This window comes from Epargyreus clarus, unplaced genomic scaffold (genome assembly GCF_041222505.1).
Source record: "Epargyreus clarus isolate Ecla_fem2 unplaced genomic scaffold, WU_Ecla_fem_2.2 ptg000014l, whole genome shotgun sequence".
Taxonomy (NCBI): Eukaryota; Metazoa; Arthropoda; class Insecta; order Lepidoptera; family Hesperiidae; genus Epargyreus; species Epargyreus clarus.
This window is the reverse complement of record NW_027332222.1, coordinates 4,050,285-4,072,795: the sequence shown is the minus strand read 5'-3', so window position 1 is coordinate 4,072,795 and position 22,511 is coordinate 4,050,285. Positions and strand designations below refer to the sequence as shown.

General features: G+C 35.0%; 1 protein-coding gene across 1 annotated transcript in view; it reads left to right on the top strand.

The window, feature by feature from the left end:
• The window catches only part of 5-HT2A (5-hydroxytryptamine receptor 2A), a 148,558-nt gene that overhangs the window by 62,918 nt on the left and 63,129 nt on the right, over nt 1–22,511 (top strand). Inside the window, exons 2-3 of the mRNA XM_073079509.1 lie at nt 18,013–18,760; nt 21,164–21,266. Of these exons, the coding sequence (XP_072935610.1) occupies nt 18,112–18,760; nt 21,164–21,266 (752 nt within the window). The 5' untranslated portion in view covers nt 18,013–18,111. The remainder of the gene's footprint in view (nt 1–18,012; nt 18,761–21,163; nt 21,267–22,511) is intronic.

The following is a 22,511-nucleotide window of genomic DNA, read 5'->3' as shown; positions in this document are numbered from 1 at the left end:
GCCATCCCATGTTGAATATTAAGGAATTAATACCATTATTTATTGACAAATTATGATTGGGTATTTGATTTGATCTTGGGATGATATATGCCCCATGTGAGATAAATTTATATTTTATGTTGTAGGTATACCCGGTATAATATTGGGTGTTATACCTACTTTGTTTCTTTATATTAGTGTGCATGTTCAGGAGGGACATGATCATTCTTAGATCAATGAAACATTTTAGTTTTATATGACTTCCTGTTTTTGTAGGTATATAACAGATTTGCAAAAGTTACTTATACTTTTTGCTGTACCATGCTTATGCATGCCATCTGTAAAGTTACATATCTATATGGTTGGTTGGAAAGCTTATGATGTGTTTCCTTTTGAAATCCAATCTGACTTTCCATCTAACATCTTTTCCTAAAAATGTGTGTAACTATCAGTTATGTGTATGTAAAAGTTGATATCAGTTTTCATAGCAGTATTTATGTATATGATTATTTCAAACCCCATTCATGACTAGACCAGAAAAGCTTATCTTTACTCAAAACATGACATGACTAGACCAGAAAAGCTTATCTTTACTCAAAAGTATTTATGCTGAGCATTCCCAGGATTAATTCAGTTTTAATAAGTCAAATATTTTATAACTTCCATGGGGTTCTGGCTTACTTAGCCTGTAATGATTACTAACACAACTGGTTCTAGTTACAGCTCTGCCAGTGATAAATTATACAGTTATTACCCACATTTTTCTCCATCTTAATTATTTAAGAAAATGAAATTAGATAAATCTTCTATATATAATAATTATAATAATAATTTATATATATAATATAGTTTTCTTTGTTCTAGGCAAGATGTCTGCCATGTGTGTCCTATATAGTAATGTTAGAGTCCTATATAGTAACGTTCATCACACATACCCCTAAGGAATTCCTATTAATTCTAGGGATGCTAGATTTACATTTGAAAATTGATTGGACATGCAGCTTACTTTCTTTGTTTTATGTTTTATAAGAGCATCTAGGTATACACACTAGGCATAAAAGACCCAAAGAAGATATCATATTAAGGGCTGGCCATTCACATGATATAATAATGTTGTTATTACTTTTATATCATTAATGTGTCACATATTACCATGGTGGACATTATTTACCCTTAGCCTAAGCTTCATTATGAAATGATAACAATTTCAGTATTAGTGTAACTAACATAGACATTATGAAGACTTAAGTGCAATAGCAATTCTCATATTATGCTTGTCTTTATTCCAGGATTAATGGACTGCTGTGTTATTTGTTGACCTGATGACTGGTGTATAAATGTATGATGCATGTTTCTATATAAACCTGGTGTTGCTAAAGGAAATGTTTAAGCAACAATATGAGTAGTATATTAATATTTGATTGCTTTTTGTAATGTTGGGAGTACCAGGCTTCTGTTGTAGAGCATTACATAGGCACCAATAATCTTTAGTCAATTTTTTCATGATGATCAGCCTCATATTCTAAGCAGTTTTACTGTACATGTAAAAGTGAAAAATATGTGCAGATATTTAATAATTACCCATATGTTTGTGGACTGAACTTCCAAACCTTTAATTATTACTGTATTTATTCCTATTGAGTCACTGAAAGATAAGTGTAACGAAATCCAAAATGTTAATCTTGTATAAATTCTCACATTTTTACATAAAGTTCACTCTTGACATTCACATATTTGCATTTATGTCACATATGCCACATAAATAAGTAATACTAAACGAGGTTTTTGAATTATTTACAAGTATGGACATTTATTATTTAGCACATTTGTATTGTTATAGTATTGCAGGTATTGTTATAGTACCTGGCCTTAGGATAAATCATAAAGGTATTTGTGTCCAAAGACAACTCCAGACTTCTGGATTGATTTTATCACTGTAAACCAGTGTATTAAATAGATAATTTAAAAACTTCAATTCAAGTTACATCTGTATATAATAGAGTTATATATATTATGTAAGCTCAATGACTTTAAGTAGGTACTCTGTACCAGTAGTTAAGTGGTGCATTATAGTTCTGATTGTACTCCTTGATACAAATCTCCTTAGAGTTATACCTTAATATTACGAGTATTTCCTGAAATCCGCAATATCTTGAAATACACCTAATCTGGATGTTAGGATATTCATATATACCTAGCCCAAAAGATATCAAATCAAACAGCTTTATATAGCTGGTAACTGATTAACTTTTATTATACATAATTTGTATATATGTGAGTAAGAGGTACTACAATATAACCCATGTAATATTGTTTACTTTGAGCCATGTATAGGTACCTGTTATTTGCTTATAAAACAGCTGAAATTGAGTAGGAACTATAGAGTATCCATAACAAATCAATGAACTCTGCTCGATTGTGTTGAGGTATTAACTCAGAATGCTACTATCAAAGCTAGGACTTCAGACGCTGGTTCCAATATATGAGATACTTATAGTATTCTTTCTTCATGTGACTAAAAATATATTGGATAGATATGTGTCAGTATCAATAAGCCGGAGTCTTGTTTGCTTAATCATTGTCCTCCTGAGGTGGTTCTTTTGAGAGAGCATGCCTTCTGTTCTATTTCAGGTTAACATGAAACAGTTGTCATGTATATACACCAGTGTGTATGTGATAATGTGAGGAGCACATCTATTACCATTTGAGATCGAGCATTGGATTAACTAGTATACAAAGATAATTTTGTCATCAATGTTGTAAGATTTTTATCTTGACGCCATATATTAAATTTTAATATCATATAACACAATTGATTTGTGTGGAACGACCAATCTCAACCAATTTCAAATTGGCAACGGGGTGCTGCATAAAACATTTATGTCACAAATGTCTATTTTAGACATTGTTTTCTGATAAGATAGTTAGTCTTCTATCATTTGTAATTCAGCTAAGTGAGTTTCAATGTCTTCAGTATGATTCCGTTACATGAGCTCATGAGCATCATGCTGTGCGGTGAATCCTGATAAGATTCTTATATGCACAGGGTTATATTTGTTATGGGTTAGCGCACCAGCAATGTGATGATTCCTATTTTCTGTTCTCCACCATGTATTGCACATATTTTTATCGTGTGTATTGTGGTGGAGCATAAATTACCTATTATGACCTTTATAAGTAGCACTAGTTAAAGTGTTATTCTGAGAAGAGCATCAAAATGTACCAGGTTGATTTCCTCAGTTCTCATTGGAATATGTTATTCATCCAGTTGCTTCACACATACCTCCCAATTTTAGAGAACTCTGATGATATTATTGTATTCACTCGTTGTCCCAGTATGTTGACATAATATTTTCCATTTCTGTTAGGACACTGTTTTGTCATAAAGTTACAAATATGTTTTGCTATTTGCAATAACTCCATGAATGATTCCTGAAATTATAGCTGGTTCTGAAAATTATTTTGTCAGAGTTGGTATAACAGGGTTGGCATAACCTTGTGTTGTAGCAGCTCTAGCTTGGTGCTTATAAATCATTCATGCTTTATACTGTGTATTGTTAGTGCAATAGCTAGTGATGGAAGCATTCAAGCCATTTGCCACATATAAGTATTAGCGCAGGTATCTCGTACTCAATGGCGAATGAGTGAAATGTTTAGTGTCAACAAAGTAACACTTGGAGTATCTCGTACTCGACGGTTCGGATGCTTTGTATATTCGACCACTTGCCACATAGAAATGTTAGCGCGAGTATCTCGTACTCAATGGCGAATGAGTGAACCGTTTAGTGTCAACAAAGTGACACTAGGAGTATCTCGTACTCGACGGTTGTGACTCTTTGAATATTTGAACATTTGCCACATATAAATGTTAGGGCCAGCATCTCGTGCTTAATGGTGAACATGGGAAACATTTAGTGTCGACAAAGCGACGCAACGAGTATCTCGTACTCAATGGCTCGGGTGCATTTTATATTTGGACCATTAATTGCTAAATTATATGCATAAAAATGCAAGCATCTTACGGTTAATGGCGAATATGAGCACCGTTTGGTGTCTGTAATGTGCAACAGCGAGATTGGCGTGCATGAATAGTTTTGAAGTTGTAGATACGAGAAAGTTTTTCGAACAATATAGTTTCTTTCTGAGAATATGTTAGTTATTTAGGCATTTTTATAGTCGTGCACACATACTGTAAAAGGTGAATAATGCATTATTTTCTTACATACCTGGTAAGTAATTTGTACATAACCTCTGAACCGGTGATCCAATCCGAAGAATTGCTTCGTAAATTCCTGCTACTGCGACTACAACTACGCGGACGTGATTCTTCATTCCTAGTTTCCATTTTCTTCATTTTTTCACTAGCTTTGCTTCACTATACACGTTTAACAAAACTTTGAAAAAATAGTATCACGATGCCTTGGAAGCGCGAAAAAGAAGTGAGGAATCCGGAGCTGTCACTGTCATACGCAGTGTCAGTGGTCTTTAAACTTTTTTTTGTTTTTAAAGGCTAAACAATCGCGATGCCGACGAGTGGGAAGAAGGATACTACATTGTAATTCTCAATTATATTTCAGATCACCATGAAATAAAATAATGTTTCCATACCCTTCAAACCAGACCACACCACCGCTTAACTCTGCTGTAATAAGGCAGAAACAGGCGTGACAGACCACAAATAGTTCTTTCGCCTTCAAAATGAGTTTGATATTTCTTCGCCGACTAACTTTAGATTGCAAACCGAATTTATAAAATAACACTTTTGCACTTGATATGCATAGATTAGTAAAGATACTTCGCCGCCTTGAAATTGAATGAAGCCGCAAATGGCTTATTATAGTAAGTTCTTTTTTTGAATTCTTGACAAATAAAAACATTTTTAGAGAAAATTTACGAATAAATAACTAATACAGCGTAATTTACGTAATAAATAAATAATTATTTCAAATATTTTAGGGACATTTTAGCACGGAGACGTGGCAAAACTTTTTTACGCAACTATTTCAATTCTCAAAACTGGGTACATTTTCTTGTTAGGAGTGAGTAATCTTTACTAATTATTACCCGACTGCCAAGGAAGGGTTATGTTTTTCGCGCGTATCTTGTATGTTTGTCTTTCTTTATTTGATCCGATCTAACAAACGGCTGGATGAATTTCAACAGTTAAGGTGTCATTCTATTTGTCTCAATGACCCGAGTGTCCTTAGATAGGTGTTAGTAAAAAAAAAAACAAAGTGGCGGATTTTTGGCGCAAAATAGTAACACATTTAAAAAAAAAAGTTAACCGAACCTATCGAGTAGGGTATCAAATGAAAGGAAATAAAACAGGGATTATAAAAACATATTTGTATATATATAAAACAGTAAAGTGACTGACTGACTGACTAACTAAATGACTTTTTCATTTTTCAGAAATCAACGTACAGCCTAAACCAAGGACCTAACACTTCTGAAATTTTGCACATAGGTTCTCTATATAGCGTGAATAAGTACTAAGAAAGACCTTTTGGAAATTCTACCCTAAAGGGGGTAAAATAGGGTAAAACAGTTTTTTTTAAATCCTTTAATTTTGAAGCAACTACTATAAAATTTTGTATTTGGCTTTCTGGATAGGAACAAGGACGCACTTATTTATCGCCTGCCGAAAAATCAACCCCGTAGAGGGTAAAATAAGGGTTTAAAGTTCATTTGAACAATCGTCAATTTTGAAGCAAACGCTATGAAATTTTGCATCAGGCTTGTTAGATAAAACTAATGAAATTCTACCTCTAACGAGGTAAAATAATGACCGAAACTCTGATTTACTGAAGTTATATATTTTTTAGACCGTAAATGGTGGATTTTTTCGCGAAATACGAGTAGTAACACGTTTTAAAAAAAGTTAACCAAACCTATCGAGTAGGGTGTCAAAATACAGGAAATTAAGAGGAGATTACACGTACGTTATATAATATATCTTATATATAAAATTCTCGTGTTAGTTACCGTACTCGACCGATATAAAATTAGATGAAAATCGGTGAAGCCGTTTGCTTCACCGATTTTCATCTAATTTTATATACATATTAAGTAGGTCTGAGAATCGGCCACTATATTTTTTTAACCCCTAAGTGATAAGGGTTGTTCACCCTTAACATTTTTTTATTTATTTGGCAACACAACGTTTGCCGGGTCAGCTAGTACATATATACTCGTATATACACATCAAGATGACTGTCTGACTAAATGAGTGAGTTGCTGTACCAGAGATCGACGCAAAGGGAAACCGCTGAACTTAAGCGTGCTGGAATTTTACACATTTTATAGGTTCTTTATATAGCGTAAATGAGCACTACGAGGATAAAATAGGATAATATTGTTTGAATATCTTTTGTTTTTGAAGCAGACACCTACTATGAAACTTTGTATGTGGCTTTCTGGATAAAAATAACGAAATGCCTATTTCACTGCTTTTGGAAATTCTACTTCAGCCTTTTTGGTGCAGTCGGGTTTTTGATTTTTTTAATTAATTACTTGTCTATGTTGATATGATTATTTGTCTAATCCACATACCATAACTAGCTGACAAGACAAGTATGTGTGATTTCCTCGTAGGGACGACCCACTGACCGTATCGACTGAGTCCCATCGGAGAACACGGGATGTAACCAATCATTGTATTTCAGGGAAAAGGGACGCATATTTTCCTCTTTCTCAGAATCAGATGATGATATGTTGTTATCCTCCTTCTTGTTAGATATGTCTGTGGTAAATCAAATTTAGTGCAAAAGTAGGTATATTTATTACTTCTCGCAAAAGTATATAGTTACCATTTCTTCATCATAACGCTAAAGTTATTTCATTAGTTTTAAAAACCATAACATCTGAATATTATTTAAAACGATGTAGAAATGGGTCGATTGAAGAATAATGTCCGCGGATACGTTCAGAATTCTTCAGTGGAAATGGTTTGCTTAGTTATGCAGAGATATATTCTGTAAAAACAAGAGTAGCAGGCGAACATACAGTCCACCTGATGGTGAACTGCATGATCGGTAACTAAGTGACTACTGCCGCCCATAGACATCTGTAATCAATCCCTGATAAGATTAGATTAGTGAGGTCGGTCACAGATGCGCCGCTATCCCCGAGGACCAAGCTGGAATGCCTCGGAGATCTTCCTTACCAAAGTAGGTACGATTTGATGTTAAAATTTAACGCACGCCCTTTTACCACTTGTTTTACAAAAAAGTAATAGATGTAAGACTCTGAGAGACTTTCAGTCGATTTCATTCGCCCTTTGTGTTGCCTAAATGATGTATTTGGGGTGGAATTTGTTTTATTTCGTACAAACGACGACATTGGGCATGATAACAATTTTATTCAGAAATCGATTTGTCATCTCGACGATGATAGGCTGGGATGTTGACTGTCTCACTAAACGAGGTAAGCTATAAGCTGTAAGCAATTTATAAAATTACAGACAAACAGACGCGTATATAAATTGAGACGTACGGCGATTATTTTTTATAGGTCTGTCTAGCCGGGGATCAAGCCCAGACATCTCTACATCACAGATCTGGTTGGGGATTGCTTCGACACACGGGTCGTCTTGACGTATGATGAAGAAATAAAAGTTAATTATCGTATTTTAATATCAAACAAATACGCGTCGTTATGCTTAGAAAATGGAAATTTATTTATTTAAACTTTATTATAAACCTAGTGGTTACAAAGTTATCCTTAATGCCTAGTGGCATTCTCTACCAGTTAACTCTTGTTGATGAAGAAATGTGATGAATTATGTTTTATTTAAAATATAGATAATAATTTGGTTTTATTTAATAATTGTCAATACAGATAGTATTTCAGTTTTATGTGTTTGGAAGGGGAAGCGATTACGCTACTTAATCTTGTAAAAAAAATGTACAATGTGGGTCCTATGTTTGGTCGATTGGTTTCGCTATATTCGCTTTAAACTCTCTACTCCATACTCGTGGAAACAGAGCCATATTTGAATTTGTTATCCTATTTGGATGGTGGGTATAAGTTACAAATTTGAATATTTTGTCTTTTTCTTTTGTAATGTTTGTGAATGTCTGGTACAATTCAGAAAATACGACGATATGTGTAAGAAAACTGAATAACTGTTCGTGTCTTTTTGGATTTTGTGTATCCGTTGAGTATACAACCCTTATAAGAACACTTGAAAGTGTCATGAGTGTTTGAATGTCTGTCTTTCACAGCCTACCTGCTCTCTATTTGCTTGGGGTAAAGACGAAAGGTACTTAAACAGAGTAGGGACTATTGCTTTGCATATAGGTACACGTATTCTGAATTTAAAACGTGATTTTGTGAGGAAAAAAAGCATACATTATGTTCAAAAAACGAACACACGAAAATTGCGTGGATTCTATTTTCTCTTAGAATAAATAAAGCATTATATATACAAATCCTACTCATACTTAACGTTGTACGTCCGTTATTATTAATCAATCTATCCAATTTGCCAAAATTTGTACTATAGTCAATCTGTGGTAAAGTAAAATAACACAAATTGGGTACATTTAATATCGCTGGGCTGTAGTGCTTTGTTTGAAACCACTAGCGTTCCGTTTTTCTTATTCTTTTACTATGTCCTACTATGATATGCTAAGTGAGACATACTTATTTGAGGTATTCCAGCTTAGTCCTCAGGGATAGCAGCGCAATTCTGGGCGACCTCAGTTAGAAATATAATCTTATCCGGGGTTGATTAAAGATGTCCATGGGCAATAGTAGCCACTTACCATAAGGTGGACTGTATGATCGTCTGCTACTCTTATATTATAAAAAAAATACTATCACTAGTACTAGTACTACCACTACTACTATTACTACTAATCATGTAGTACAAGAAAGGTCTCGTTTTTAACGAAATTAAACTAGCAAGCTCTTCTTGTATTCTGTATCTTGGTGTACGAATGCGAATTGCATTTTCCAAAGAATTATTCGAGAGCTCATAATTTTTTTAATGGAAGCACCACGACTTGTATAGTGTCGGAATTCTATTATGACAATGTAGAGGACAGAAAATGTAACTTGTACTTCATTTCTTAATTATTGAATATTAGATTTTGTTTTTATAATAGAGAAGTAGCTAACAAGCATGCAATCCATCTGATTAAGTGGCCACTGCCGTTCATGGACATCAATAATCGATCCCGGTAAGCTTGCAGTCCTTTGAAACAAGTATGTCTCTTACCACATCTTTTAAATCAAAACACAGCAGCTCGTAACGCTGTTTTTAAAAGCCAGATATTGGTGTGGCGGTGATGCCTCGGAAGTCAAACTTGTGGTTCTTTTACCTATTGTACGTAACAGTGGTCTTATGAAAGGAAAATGTACAAAATTATAGACACACAGACGCGAAAGATAAATTACGAAAGGTTGTATGTTCACTGTAGCAATGGATCATTTCCAATTGCTGAGGATAGGGCTGAAGCATAGTTTTCTCCGTGTCTCCAACGCAGATTGGTGTGCTATGTGTAACATGATATCAGTAACATAATGAATTAGTTTATAGTTTATACTTGTGTGCGTATTTAAAATTAATTATCACTTCTTAAGTCGCGTCAGAAATTTTAAAAGTAAAGGTTCTCGAAAATGTGTTAGTTCACCAATCCGCACTTAGCTAGCGAGGCGGTCTGTACCTATTTTTTCGTCTAATAGGAATCTCATTCCCAACATATACGGTATCATAATAGGTAATAATAGCTGGTTACACTTAAGGTTATCTAAAATCCGGTGTTGTTTAGAAAAAAATATAGCGTTGTATGGTATTTAAATTCTAAAAATGATATTTTGATTCATTTTTAGAACGCCTACGTCATATCTTTTTAAAACGAAAATGAGAGCTGTACGCTACTGAACGAGTTAAATGTAAGAATTTCATTCAAAAGAATTTCCTGAAAACTAAATGTCTTTGAATGAGAAGTAGAAATATGTATGTAGACTGTGTAAGTTCGTGAAAGGAATGGAAACAAGCCTACAGTTCCTCGTTGAGGCTTTGTAGGTAAAGGTCCGAGTGCGAAGCAATTTGTGAAGGATTTCCCTTTAGGGTTCATCTAAGAAGTATTATGTATGTTGGTGACTATGGTATCGACTATGGTGATACGTGAGTGAAAGATTACTCATTACAAAGATTTTACTGGTAGCGTAAGTAGGTAAAGTTTTCTGTAAAGTTTTCTGAAGACAATAGTGATGTAGTGTAGTGTAAAAGTGTTGTTTTAATGAAGGTTTAAACTGTAAAAATACGGAACTTAATCTAACTTATATTACTAGGAATATTTCATACACTATAGTAGTATGAACAATTATTTTAAAAGAGTACTGGAGTAATTTAAAGTCGGTCATACCTGCGTTACTACCTGTGAGGACTTAGCGTGAATACCTCAATAGCAACACTTGACACTATTGTTAGCTTGTTCAAATACGAGTGGCGGTGGTGCTTCCGGAGAAAACCCACGAAGGATTGAATTGTACGTTCGATGTCTAATTCAATTTTATAAAAAGACTACATTTACAAGAACATTAAATTGATAACAGTCCTTATAGGCGTAGTAACCTTAATGACAAACATTTTCTTTCCAAGATCCTTTTGCGCTTCTTGTAATGATCACATTATCTTTATAAATTACTATCAATAATGTTTGCGTATTTTCCGTTTAAGGAGAAAAGGTGTGAGGAACAGATTAATCCATTTATTTACTGTAATCTGTAATGAAGCATGGAGTAAACTTCAATCCCCTCTCAGTTAGGGGAGAGCCCAGTAAATCAATAAGAATAGGGTGTGAACAGCTATACATTATTTAAATATATTAAAGTTGTATATTTAAGACGGTAATGTGTAAGTTCCAATGAATTGAAGAAACGTAGGGATTTTTTTCTTTATAAATTAGGAAAATCCAAAATTAGAATTTCAGATTATCCATCAATGTATAGATTTTTGTGCTATGTGCTAGAGCTATCTATGACACCCATGATACAGGGATTCCACATAGGAGAAGTCATAAATTTCCATCCATCCTTGAGTTGATAGCGACTACTAAAACACACTTATACGGTGTAGTGGAATATTTAAACCCATGAAATGTAAAGATAGTATATTAATCACAGATCACATCATTTATGTTCATCTCTTCTCTCAATATAACATAGTTGATATAAAAATAGACATTTAAATAACGAAGTATCGAAATCAGTCTATATGAAAATTTCCTCAAGAAAGCTTCGAAGCGTCCAATAAATCCAGCGGATTATTGCTTTTTCCAGAAATAAAACTAAAAAGCTTTCAATTTAACTCAACACGTCCAAGGGCGTAAGAACTTATTGCACGAGCTTCATCAAAGCTTGCAGCTTACGGAAGAACGCTTATTTCTTGAAGACTGAAACGAATTGCTATCACATCTGTTTCTAGACTGGTTCTGGAATCTAGGTATATGGCGATATTATACCTGTTTTGTATTAGGATTATTATACGGATATATAGTAGACCAATTATCTGATAGTATTTAACAGAAAAAATAAACACTGCATCATCAAATTTGTAAACGCTGTTAACGAAAGAAAATGAAGAGGGGTCAATTTTTCAAAAAATATAAAACAATCGATAGTGCAATAACGGTGATACTTTTACTAAGGTTTTTTTTTCTCTGAGAGGTTAGATCCTAACCTACATTCTCCCCAAGTTTGTCGTGGTACTTACGGGACGCCCTGTATAACACATTTTAAGATTATGCATAATTATGACTATACTGTCCGGTTAGTTCCTCTTCATAGACGAGAAAGAAATCTATAAATGGGATTTTATGGCATATTTATTTTGTAACGCCCCTTTAGCATAGGCGAGGTAGGGACTAAATTCGGAGACTTTTTTGGCCAACCTGGATACCGGTCACTGCTTTGTCCCCACCCTTAAGAAAGTAATAAATTAAATTGAATACCAAATGGGATTCCATATTACCTTTAAATAAAGAAACATGACCTTAGACAGAATAATAGAGAAATACGTTAGATAGATATCTTCCACGTGTCAACACATAGATGCACACATTAGATCATTGAAACCTTGGGGCGAACACACGAACGTCTACTGAATGGGAATTCGCGACGGAACGAGCTTGGCTGTTCACGGTAAACTCATATGTGTAATAGAGTTCAAGAGCGCGTTTGTAGAGTTCGCGACATAGATGATGCGTTACTATTAGAAAAGTGGGTGTTTATAAAATAGAGGTTTGGAAAATAATAATGTTGAGGAAATCGCGACTGAATATGTAGAGCTTGGCTGTTCATGGTATACTCATTTGTGTAATAGAGTTTGTAAAGTTCTTAGCATACATTGTGCGTTAATATCAGAAAAAGTAGGTGTTATGAAATAGAGGGTTGGAAAAAAATAAACATGAAATTCTTTCATTACTTCGTCTTAATTAATGCAACCTTGCGAACCGCTTAAAAATATTATAATATATTTATAACAATAAATTATAGTCCCGATATGGTCCGTGAGAGCAATTACACTGGTCAACACTGTTTTTGTCACATGAAGTCAGTGATGATTTTTTTTATGTTGGCAACCCTTAATTAAAAAATAGATTAAAATGATAGATTATTTTGGACCAAAAGATCGATTCTTCGATTAATCGATCTCAGATCGTCCTAGTAACTTCAAAACGCGTTTTTATAAGATAAACTTTATTTCGGCAACTGTATAACTACTGTATTTCACTAATTTACATTTTACATTGTTTTGGGGTGTAACATATCTTTAAAAATACATATGCTGCACTCTCATTTGGATTTCTTTCCCACAAACTGGGGTGCTATGAATGATGAACAAGGCGAGAGGTTTCATCAGGACATTTCTTCGATAGAGAAGCGCTACCAAGGGAAATGGAGTCCACGAATGCAAGAAGATTATTGTTGGAATCTTAAAAGAGACCAAACAGATGCTAAATATTCTCGAAAATAACATTTATAAATTGTACATTTAACAATTACTTCTTTAAGTGTAGCAATTTTTCTATATATACCTACAAAGATATCAAATATATGTTTCTATATCACAAGGATACCTGACGTGTCATTTTTTTTTCCTTGATGTATTATTGTTTGTAGGCCCTAGTATATTCAAAATTTGTCATAACTTTTCGTGTGACAAAAAAAAAATTTTGTTGACCACTGTTATTGGTTATTTATGGGCGAACATGTAAACGGCGATTGTTTTCGAGGAAATCTTATTGAGGCTATTGATTTCAACTGGCATTGAAAAGATTTCATTGCGAATTATTACTTTCGAACTATTATTATTTACTATTATGGAACGAAAATATGGCAATAGCGAATATATACTATATTTTAAGTTATATATTGTGTGAAGTTATAAATTTACTAATTAAGTTTACACATAATAATAATAAATAAAGTTGCAGTCACCAAATAAGTTTACACGTATTAAATAATCCAGTTATAAGATATAGGTATAGCTTTCTATGTGCGTAACCTTAATTGCAATGCAGCCTTGGGCGGATCTCAAGTGAATTGATATGAAAATGACGGCACCATGTAGAGATAAATATTGGTAGTGACGCGTACATATGCCTGAACACATTTATAGTATGTACGAGTATAACGGTATCGTCGTCAAGATTTTGATGTAAGATTGAAGTATCAAAGGAGCATGCAGTCTACTTGTACCCTTACCCTTACCATGACCATTACCATGTTTTCAAAACATCCCACAATTTACGTTATGTTTACTCAATCCATTATTCTGCTCAAGTCTGTTTGTCTACATCACATGTTCGCAAAAAAGAGAGACAAAACATCTATCATCAAGTTCCTACCTGAGGTTGGCTACAAATGCTCTCTACTCTTTTTGCGTTCTACTCTTGAGGACTAATTTGAAACCCCTCTGATAATGTCTCTCTTACCACACCCTTTAAAACGGAAGTTGCGCTTAACACTGTTATTATACTGTTATTACACTGTGTGGTGTTTTCAGAGTTACGGCTCAAACCCCATCTCATTCTGAGACGATATTTTATTTACATCCCAGAAGTAGCGGACGAGAAGTCCACCTGATGTTTAATGGCTACTGCCGCCCATGGACATTTTTAACCAACTCAGATAAGAATAACTCCCTACCTGTAACCTTACTGTGAGTTTCTACGTTTTGTTAAAATGACTCTTTTTGTTTATGTTTACGTATTTCCCATATATTTCCAATCAGTTCTGATACAATCCGCTAGGGGCGCAGTCATTTTTGTCAAAAACTCATACTAAGGGTACTGAGGTCGGCCACAGATGCGCCGCTATCCCTGAGGACTAAGTTGGAACGCCATAAGTATCTGTACCCAGTGTGACAGTAATGGTTTAACGTGTATTGCGTATGAGTGGAACAAATGTGTGTTAAATTATAAATGTGCCCTTTATTCCCTACAATAATGAGTCACCATGAATACCTATATTACGCCGGCACTCATAACGATTCTCGTTATAACCTTCCCAAGGTTCCCCGCTAAAATATACGCTGCATGAACACAGGGATTTATTGCATTCGTTATGTTGTAAGTTATGTTGCTTAGCTAATTAAAACTACTCTTAATCATGAATTAACATGGTTTTATATATGAAGGTTTGAAGGTAGTAGAACTCTTGTGGTTCGATTCCGGTGGCACCATCGCCACTTCTATTTCTGCCGCATAACAGCAATCCTAAACGCTACTGTGTTCTGGTTTGGCAAGGGTATGGAAAGGGAGACATACTTTTCCAAGGCGTTCCTACTTAGTCTTCAGGAGAAGCGGTGCATCTGTGGCCGAACTTAATATTTAATCCTATCTGGGGTTGATTACAAATGTCCATGGGCCGTAGTGGCCACTTACCATCAGGTGGACTGCATGCTCGTCTGCTACTCCTGCGTTATAAAAAAATACAATAAGGTGGAAAAAGAGCTCTCTTTCAAAGCCAGCGACGGATTAGTAATTCCTTTGGTGTTGCAAATGGCTACAGGCGACGGTGACTACTTTCAGTGTGAGTATTCAGTCAATTTGTCTGCGACCTTTTCCAACATGAGCAAATTAGTAGTTATAAGATAAATTTGACTTATAAAAAAATATATATGCTAGTACTCTCTGACATATGACGGCAATATAAAAGGTATTGAAGAATAAATTGTTTTTATAATTTTAAACGACGCGGCGAAACATTGCTTTCTAGGCAGGTTTGCCACTTATCACCAGGTGGACTGCATTCCTGTTTGATACTATATAAATATATATAACTCAAAGGTGACTGACTGACATAGTGATCTATCAACGCACAGCCCAAACCACTGGAAGGATCGGGCTGAAATTTGGCAAGCAGGTAGATGTTACGACGTAGGCATCCGCTAAGAAAGGATATTGATCAATTCTACCCCCAAGGGGATAAAATAGGGGATGAAAATATTACTTCGTAACGCGAGCGAAGCCGCGGGCAAAAGCTCGTTTAATATAAAGGTAACGCCTATAATATGTAAAATGAAATAACTTAAAACCACTAATCTACATATACTGTCAGGCCTACGGACGCATTCACACTGGCTAAAGAGTTGTGGTAAGTCACAAGCTTAGATAGTATCGTTTAGCAGCCGCCTGTAGGGAATAACATGGTCACTGAGAGCTTGCAAATTATTTATAAACCAGGATATTCCCATTAAATGATTCGGTGGCATATCCGTGAATAATTTAGCGCACATAGTTACACTGAGTTATGGTTATTGGGAGCAGTTATAGGGAGTATGGTTAATTTCGTATGTAAGACGCGATTTAATAAAGTTTTGCTTATATAACACATCTATTTTATTGAAAGGGTGGTATAACGTTATATGGTAAGTTTTCAGAGATATCGCTGCTACACCTGTTTCTGCCTAATAACAGTAATATTCAGCGCTGCTGTATTTTGGTTTGAAGGTAGAGATACTTATCTGAGGCGTTACAATTTAGTCCTCAGCAATAGCAATGCATCTGCGGCCGACCTCAGGTAGTAGGTACTCTCACCAGTACCCTTACCATGAGTTTTTACGTTTTGACAAATATGACTGTTTTGGTATTTGTTTATGTATTGGCCCATACTATTTCCAAGGTCTGCCACAATCCGCTAGGGGCGCTGATAGTAATTTGTACTCCTAAAAACTCCTGGTCAGGGTACTGAAGTGAGGTTGTATATAAATGTGTAGGGGCTGCAGTAACCACGTACAATTGGCGGAAGGTCTGATTGTTTGCTGCTTCAATATTATTACAAAAAATACACTAAAGACCTTATATGCGTCAAGATTTTTTTGTCTCAAAACGTGAGCCTGAGCGCGATATAAAATAAGCTAAAACCCTTTAAACGTACTTTTGTCACAATATTATTTTCACACAATGCTAGTCATAGTGGAAAATAATTTTAAAATAATGAGGAAATTATTTCCTTGCATAATTATGACAGGCATTGTTATTCGCAAGTAGGCATTGTCATGCTCACAAATGCTTTTCAACGATATTTTTTAATATTATTGAGCTTTTGAGTTGCATAAGTCGGATTGACCGCATTTCTGAATGAATCTGATTGTTACGATTCGTTTGTGATATGAAAATTTATTTTCTGAAATGTTGAGATATTTCTTTTCATAATAGAATATTTTCTTATGCACTTTTTTCATCAAATTTATTTCTTACGAAGCAGAGCGTAGATAGATATTACTACGAAGTTTCTATGACAAAAGCTTGTACCTCAGCTTTATCTCAAAAGAATAAACCACAGCTGCTCATATTTAACGAGGTAAACAGAAAATTTAAGAATACGTCTTAATTCTAGGTACACAATTATATGTTGAAATTACTTCCTTGTACAAAGGTAGCATAGCACAAAAACGTCTAAAAACTGTTCTCCAGTAGCAAAACGAAGAACGAAAACTTTGATTTAGGAAAAATTACTTAAAAAGTTATGTCCTTGATTTTAGTTTTAAGAGTTCATCAACATGCCATTAAAGGTCACACATCATTACTTCATGTATTCTATGCGACAGATGAACCGAAAAACCAACTCAAACAGGAATAAATTGTTACAACATTCTTTCAGGATACGCAAGTCAGCTTGATACTATACATAAGCCATTTTTGCTGAGTTGTTCCTCTGATGCTGCTTACCATATATTTTATAAGGATTACGTGCAGAAATTGTTTCTTGTAATAGGGATGTTATTTAGTAAATTTTTCATTTACCAGAAATTGTTGAAGGTATTTAAACAGAAGAAATTAGAAAAAATAAGCACCTATACGAGAATTTTAAGATCGTATTAAATGAAGCTTCCAAATAATTTAGGAATACATTTGTATTTTTAGAATAAGACAAATAGTGTTTAAATTAAAATAATTTGGAATAACGCTCGTAGACTAACTTTCATGATAGATGTCTATGGGCGGCAGTAGCCACTTACCAACAGGTGGACTGCACGCTCGTTTGCTACTATATTATAAAAAAAAATCATAAGTATTGAATACAAACTACTGAGCCATAATCGATTGAAGCAGGAATCATATTTTACTACTAATGTGCTGTCTTGGCTAGGATTCCAGAGTCAGACGGGAAATGAGTTTCCGTGAACAGATTGCAACGTAACGTGGGGATTTAGCTGGTTAAATGCTTGAATCAGTAGTGCTTCATTCTGATAATGAATTTGGAATAGAGTAAGCCGCATAAAGGAAAGGCTGGGAGTATGATTAGTAGGGAAAACCTATGATGGCCTTCGTATTTCCTGATAATATTATGTAGGGTCTCAGTCCGTATTATTCAACTGTTGAAATTCTAAATTTAAATTTGAATTATTGTCCGCGTAAAACTGCAAGTCTCCTGTGAATATAGAAATGAATCGCGTTGCCATAGTAAATTGCATTACTACACCTGCTCACAACAACTTCAGAGCGGACTAGCAGTTTGGCACGAACTATACTATTGATTGAAATGCTTAAAGAGTTTATTTTTTTGTTCCAGAAGTTTGGCGTATCAAGACGAAGAAGAAGTAATGAGGATCAAGAATGCCGCCCTCATTAAATATGACCTAGCGTCAGTCAGATGGAATAAAACCTGGCTATGACGAATTTCACATACCTGCAACCATTTGAAGACCTTACCTGTCAACTTGTCGCTGGTACCAGCTGTTTGAACACCGAATCTTCCGGACTCGACTGCATCTTTGGGTCCGTTGACTACAGCTGCGATCTTAACATCGATATCCAAAATGAAACATCCTACAGTTGTTTCAAGTGCTCTAATATCTCTATGGATAATAGTCTCAACAACACTTTATGCAACTCTCGATTCAAGTTAAACATGATGACGATGGTCTTCGAGAACGCTTTCAAGAGCCTCTGGTTGAAGCTACCAGACTTCGAGATCTGTGAATGGGACACTCTCTTTTGTTATAACGACCTTATAAACCGGACGTTAGATTTCCATATAAGTGATAGTATTAACAGTTCAGACAATTACCAGTGCTACTGGAACTTTAGGAATAGCTCGAACGAAGTGGTTATCAGTGAAGCAGGGTATGAATGGAGTTTTCTATTTGTGATATTGTTTATAGTAGCGGGTGGTGTGGGTAATATCTTAGTGTGTCTTGCTGTGTGTTTGGACAAGAGGTTGCAGAACGTCACGAACTATTTCTTACTGTCGTTGGCGATTGCTGACTTGCTGGTCAGTTTGTTTGTGATGCCCATGGGAGCGATACCTGGTTTTTTAGGTAAGACATTTGAATTAAAGTTTATATATTTGTCGAGGGCTAGGACAGTCTATTGAAACAGACAGCGATCCGTGCACCGAGACGCATCCAAACCAAATGCGTACTGATCAAGTGTTTCAACCCTTTTTATAGGAAGAGCAGGTAAAGTAATCAGGTAGATGGGTCATAAGGCGATAAGGAATGTCGTCCGGTGCAGGTGCCGCCAGCATCTGGTATTACGTCATCCGTTTTCAACGCCTAGACCTGCCCCCGACATATTTATTTCTTTTTGTTGCTTTGTTTCTTGTTTACTAATGCCAAAAAATCTTTCTGTGTTAATCACTTTAGTCCTCTAAATGTGTAGGTATTTAATTACTAGTTTTTGTCCGCGGCTTCGCCCGCGTCTAAAAGAAAATAATATAACATACTAACATACATAAAACTGAAAATTCGTACCTTCAACTTTGCTTAAGATCATCACTTGATCAAATGCATAGTTTACGATTCACTCCTAACTAATATCCATTAAATAATCGATGTTTTGGGTCCATTCTCCGATTAATTGATCTTAGATCGCCATCCCTAGTTCCCGTTGTATTTCCGGGATAAAAACTATCCTATGTCTTTTCTCGGGTCTCAGACTATCTTTGTCCAAAATTTCATTAAAATCGGTTTAGTGGTTTAGGCGTGAAGAAGAGACAACCAGACAGATAGATAGACATACAGAGTTACTTTCGGATTTATAATATTAGTAAGGATTAGTAAGGATACGGATAAGGATTACCTTACAGTGTAAGCTTAAGATAAAATTCGACAGTACAAAATTGGTATTTAGCCAATACACTACGAAGCTAAAAGATGAAAATATCTTACATACAAAAGTACCGAATTGAGGTATTAAATAATTTGTGGGTTGTTCATCTTTCACGCGGTTTCCTCTGGGGATAACCAAAAATGTCAAAATGAACTATGTGGCCGCGGTCTCGGGGAGATAATAATAAATCTCTCTGATATCCTTTGAGGCTGTTCAAAATTTTATACAATTCTGACGCCGGTGTTTATCTCTTTAGTTGAAAATTGGCCTTATCTGTGACCTATTTTCTTATAAAAATAATAGAGAGTTCGTTAATTGAACTTGATTGTGTTGTTTCTTCGAAAAACAAAAAAGAAAAAGTTTGTTAATTTAATAAAGCAGTTAATATTTCAGTCACGGGGCAGTAAGATCTGGACGACAAAGTTTTAATTATGAGTCTGAATAGAAAAATACATAGTTAGTTTAAAATGGGACAGTTTATTTGAAAATATATCAAAATAACCAATAGTTTTATTATGATAGCAAAAGTACCATTTTATTATACGACGTCAGGCAGACAGAATGATAAGTAATCATCTCAACCAATGGTCAAGCATGGTAATTGACCAAGCAGTTCTTTATGATATTGCTACTATAGACTCGAATAGTTCAATATTACGGCATAATTTCAAAATATCTAAAACCACTATCAAAAATAGATGTTAAGCTTAATCCAAACATAGCGTGCAAATATCCGGAAATGTTATCATGCGGAAATAATCCAAAATCCGATAGTCAAAATTTCAGAGCACTATAAAGAGCTCCTTCCATCAAGTTGAGCATCAAAGCTGTTCCAATAACGTTGAAGCGATCCGATTGCCACAGCTGACTTCCAGGCTTCAAAGAGATTTCACGATAACTTTATTCTTGTCAACTGATGCTGATGTAGTCGATAACTTCTCAGGGCTTTAGCTTCTTAGTATACTTAATGTTTTATCTTCAGCTTGCACTATTAAAAATGAGAAATAAGTAGGAATAAAATTGTGACTCTTGATAAATCTGTACGCTTTTTCATGTGTCAGTTTTATATTTGTAAAAATTATTAATATTTTTATTTTTAACAAAACGGTTTTTTAACAAACACTCTTTCCGTTAAAGGTTTTCCCTACTGTAAATCTAAATTTGACCATTCTAATACGCAGAACTTGGCAAACGGACTTTGGTAGCCAAAAATTGGATAGATCAGTTATTAATCGAGTGGATTTATGTACTTTTTTACCAAGATTCTCACGGGAAACATCCGTTAGCCGAGTTTAGCTTTTATTACATACGAGATTTTGCCCGCGGCTTCGTTCGCGTTTCGAAGTAATATTATTAACTAAGAAGATTTATACAAACTTTCATCCCCTAATTTATCTCCTTGGGGGTAGAATTAATCAAAATCCTTTCTTAGCGGATGCTTACGTCATAACATCTACCTGCATGCCAAATTTTAGCCCGATCCGTCCAATGGTTTGGGCTGTGCGTTGATAGATCACTATGGCAGTTAGTCACCTTTGAGTTATATATATTTAGATTGTACGCCAAAATGATTTATTTTTCTAGAACATAATCGTCATGTACGTCCACAGGTTATTGGCCGCTGGGCATCGTGTGGTGTAACGTGTACGTGACGTGTGACGTGCTGGCGTGTTCTGCTAGCATCATGCACATGTGCTTCATCAGTATCGGCAGGTTAGTATTATAAAATTTTATAATAAATATTTAAAATGTGGTTGAACGCTTTGTAGTTCGACTCTGATCCGGCACACCTATTTTTATAGCAGTTTTTAGCGCTGCTGTGTTCTTGTTTAAAGAGTGTGGTAAATGAGACATACGAGTACTTATCCGGTGTTCCAACGTAGTTCTCAGGGATAGTACCGCCCCTATAAATAAATAAATAAACGCTTTATACACTCACAGCCCCACACTAGGATTCCCTGTGTCGTGGGTGCCATGGACACACACAAAGACGAATACACAAACACCCAGACCCAGAACAGATATCTAAATTCATCATTTAGATATCTGTCTGGCCGGGGATCGAAACCGGAACCCGTCGCGCGTCAGAATGGTATGGTCACCGCTCCGCCACGCGGGTCCTCAAATGGCCCCTATGGCCGACCTGAGCCTGGAATAACAGGAAAAATGTTTCGTGATTCAAAAGTTTACAAAGTATTAAGTGGAAGATTGTTAGGTATATTATTTTACAAAGTTTATATTATATTGCATAGTTTTTCTTTGCACTTAATAAAAAAAAATCTATTTCATTTTTATTTCTACATAATGTACATATTTTAACCAATTTACATTACAATATGATAGACCAACTATCTGATAGTATTTAACAGAAAAAATAAACATTGCATGACCAAATTTGTACACGCAGTTAACGAAAGAAGATGAAGAGGGCTGAATTTCTCAAAAAATCTAAAACAATTGATAGTGCAAAAACTGTGACACTTTTATTAAGGTATTTTTTTCCCAGAGAGATCAGACCCTCACCTATGTTCTCCCCAAGTTTGTCGTGGTACTTACGGGACACCCTGTATATTGGCGTGACATTATTTACACGAAGAACAATTTTAAGACATAGAGCTTTAATCAATACATAACACACGTTCCATTATTCACAGGATGATCAGACCAAAATAGGAAAGTCGTAAAGACAACCGCAATCAGCTATCTAATGAAATATGGCTGGGTTTTGTTTAGAAAGCCTCGGGTTAATCATAATAAACTGTTGCTAGCTCGGTCCTAACGGTGGATTATGCTAGGATAGACTTTAAATTTAGCATATCTATTGTTATCTGTCTTGAGTATAAATCTAGATTTTCGTATCGGCCTTTGGGGTCCTGTTTATGATTGGATTATGAATTAAAGTTTTATGAGTTGTGTTCTGAAAATGCCTATGATATTAAAATTTGTTGGAGCTGTAAA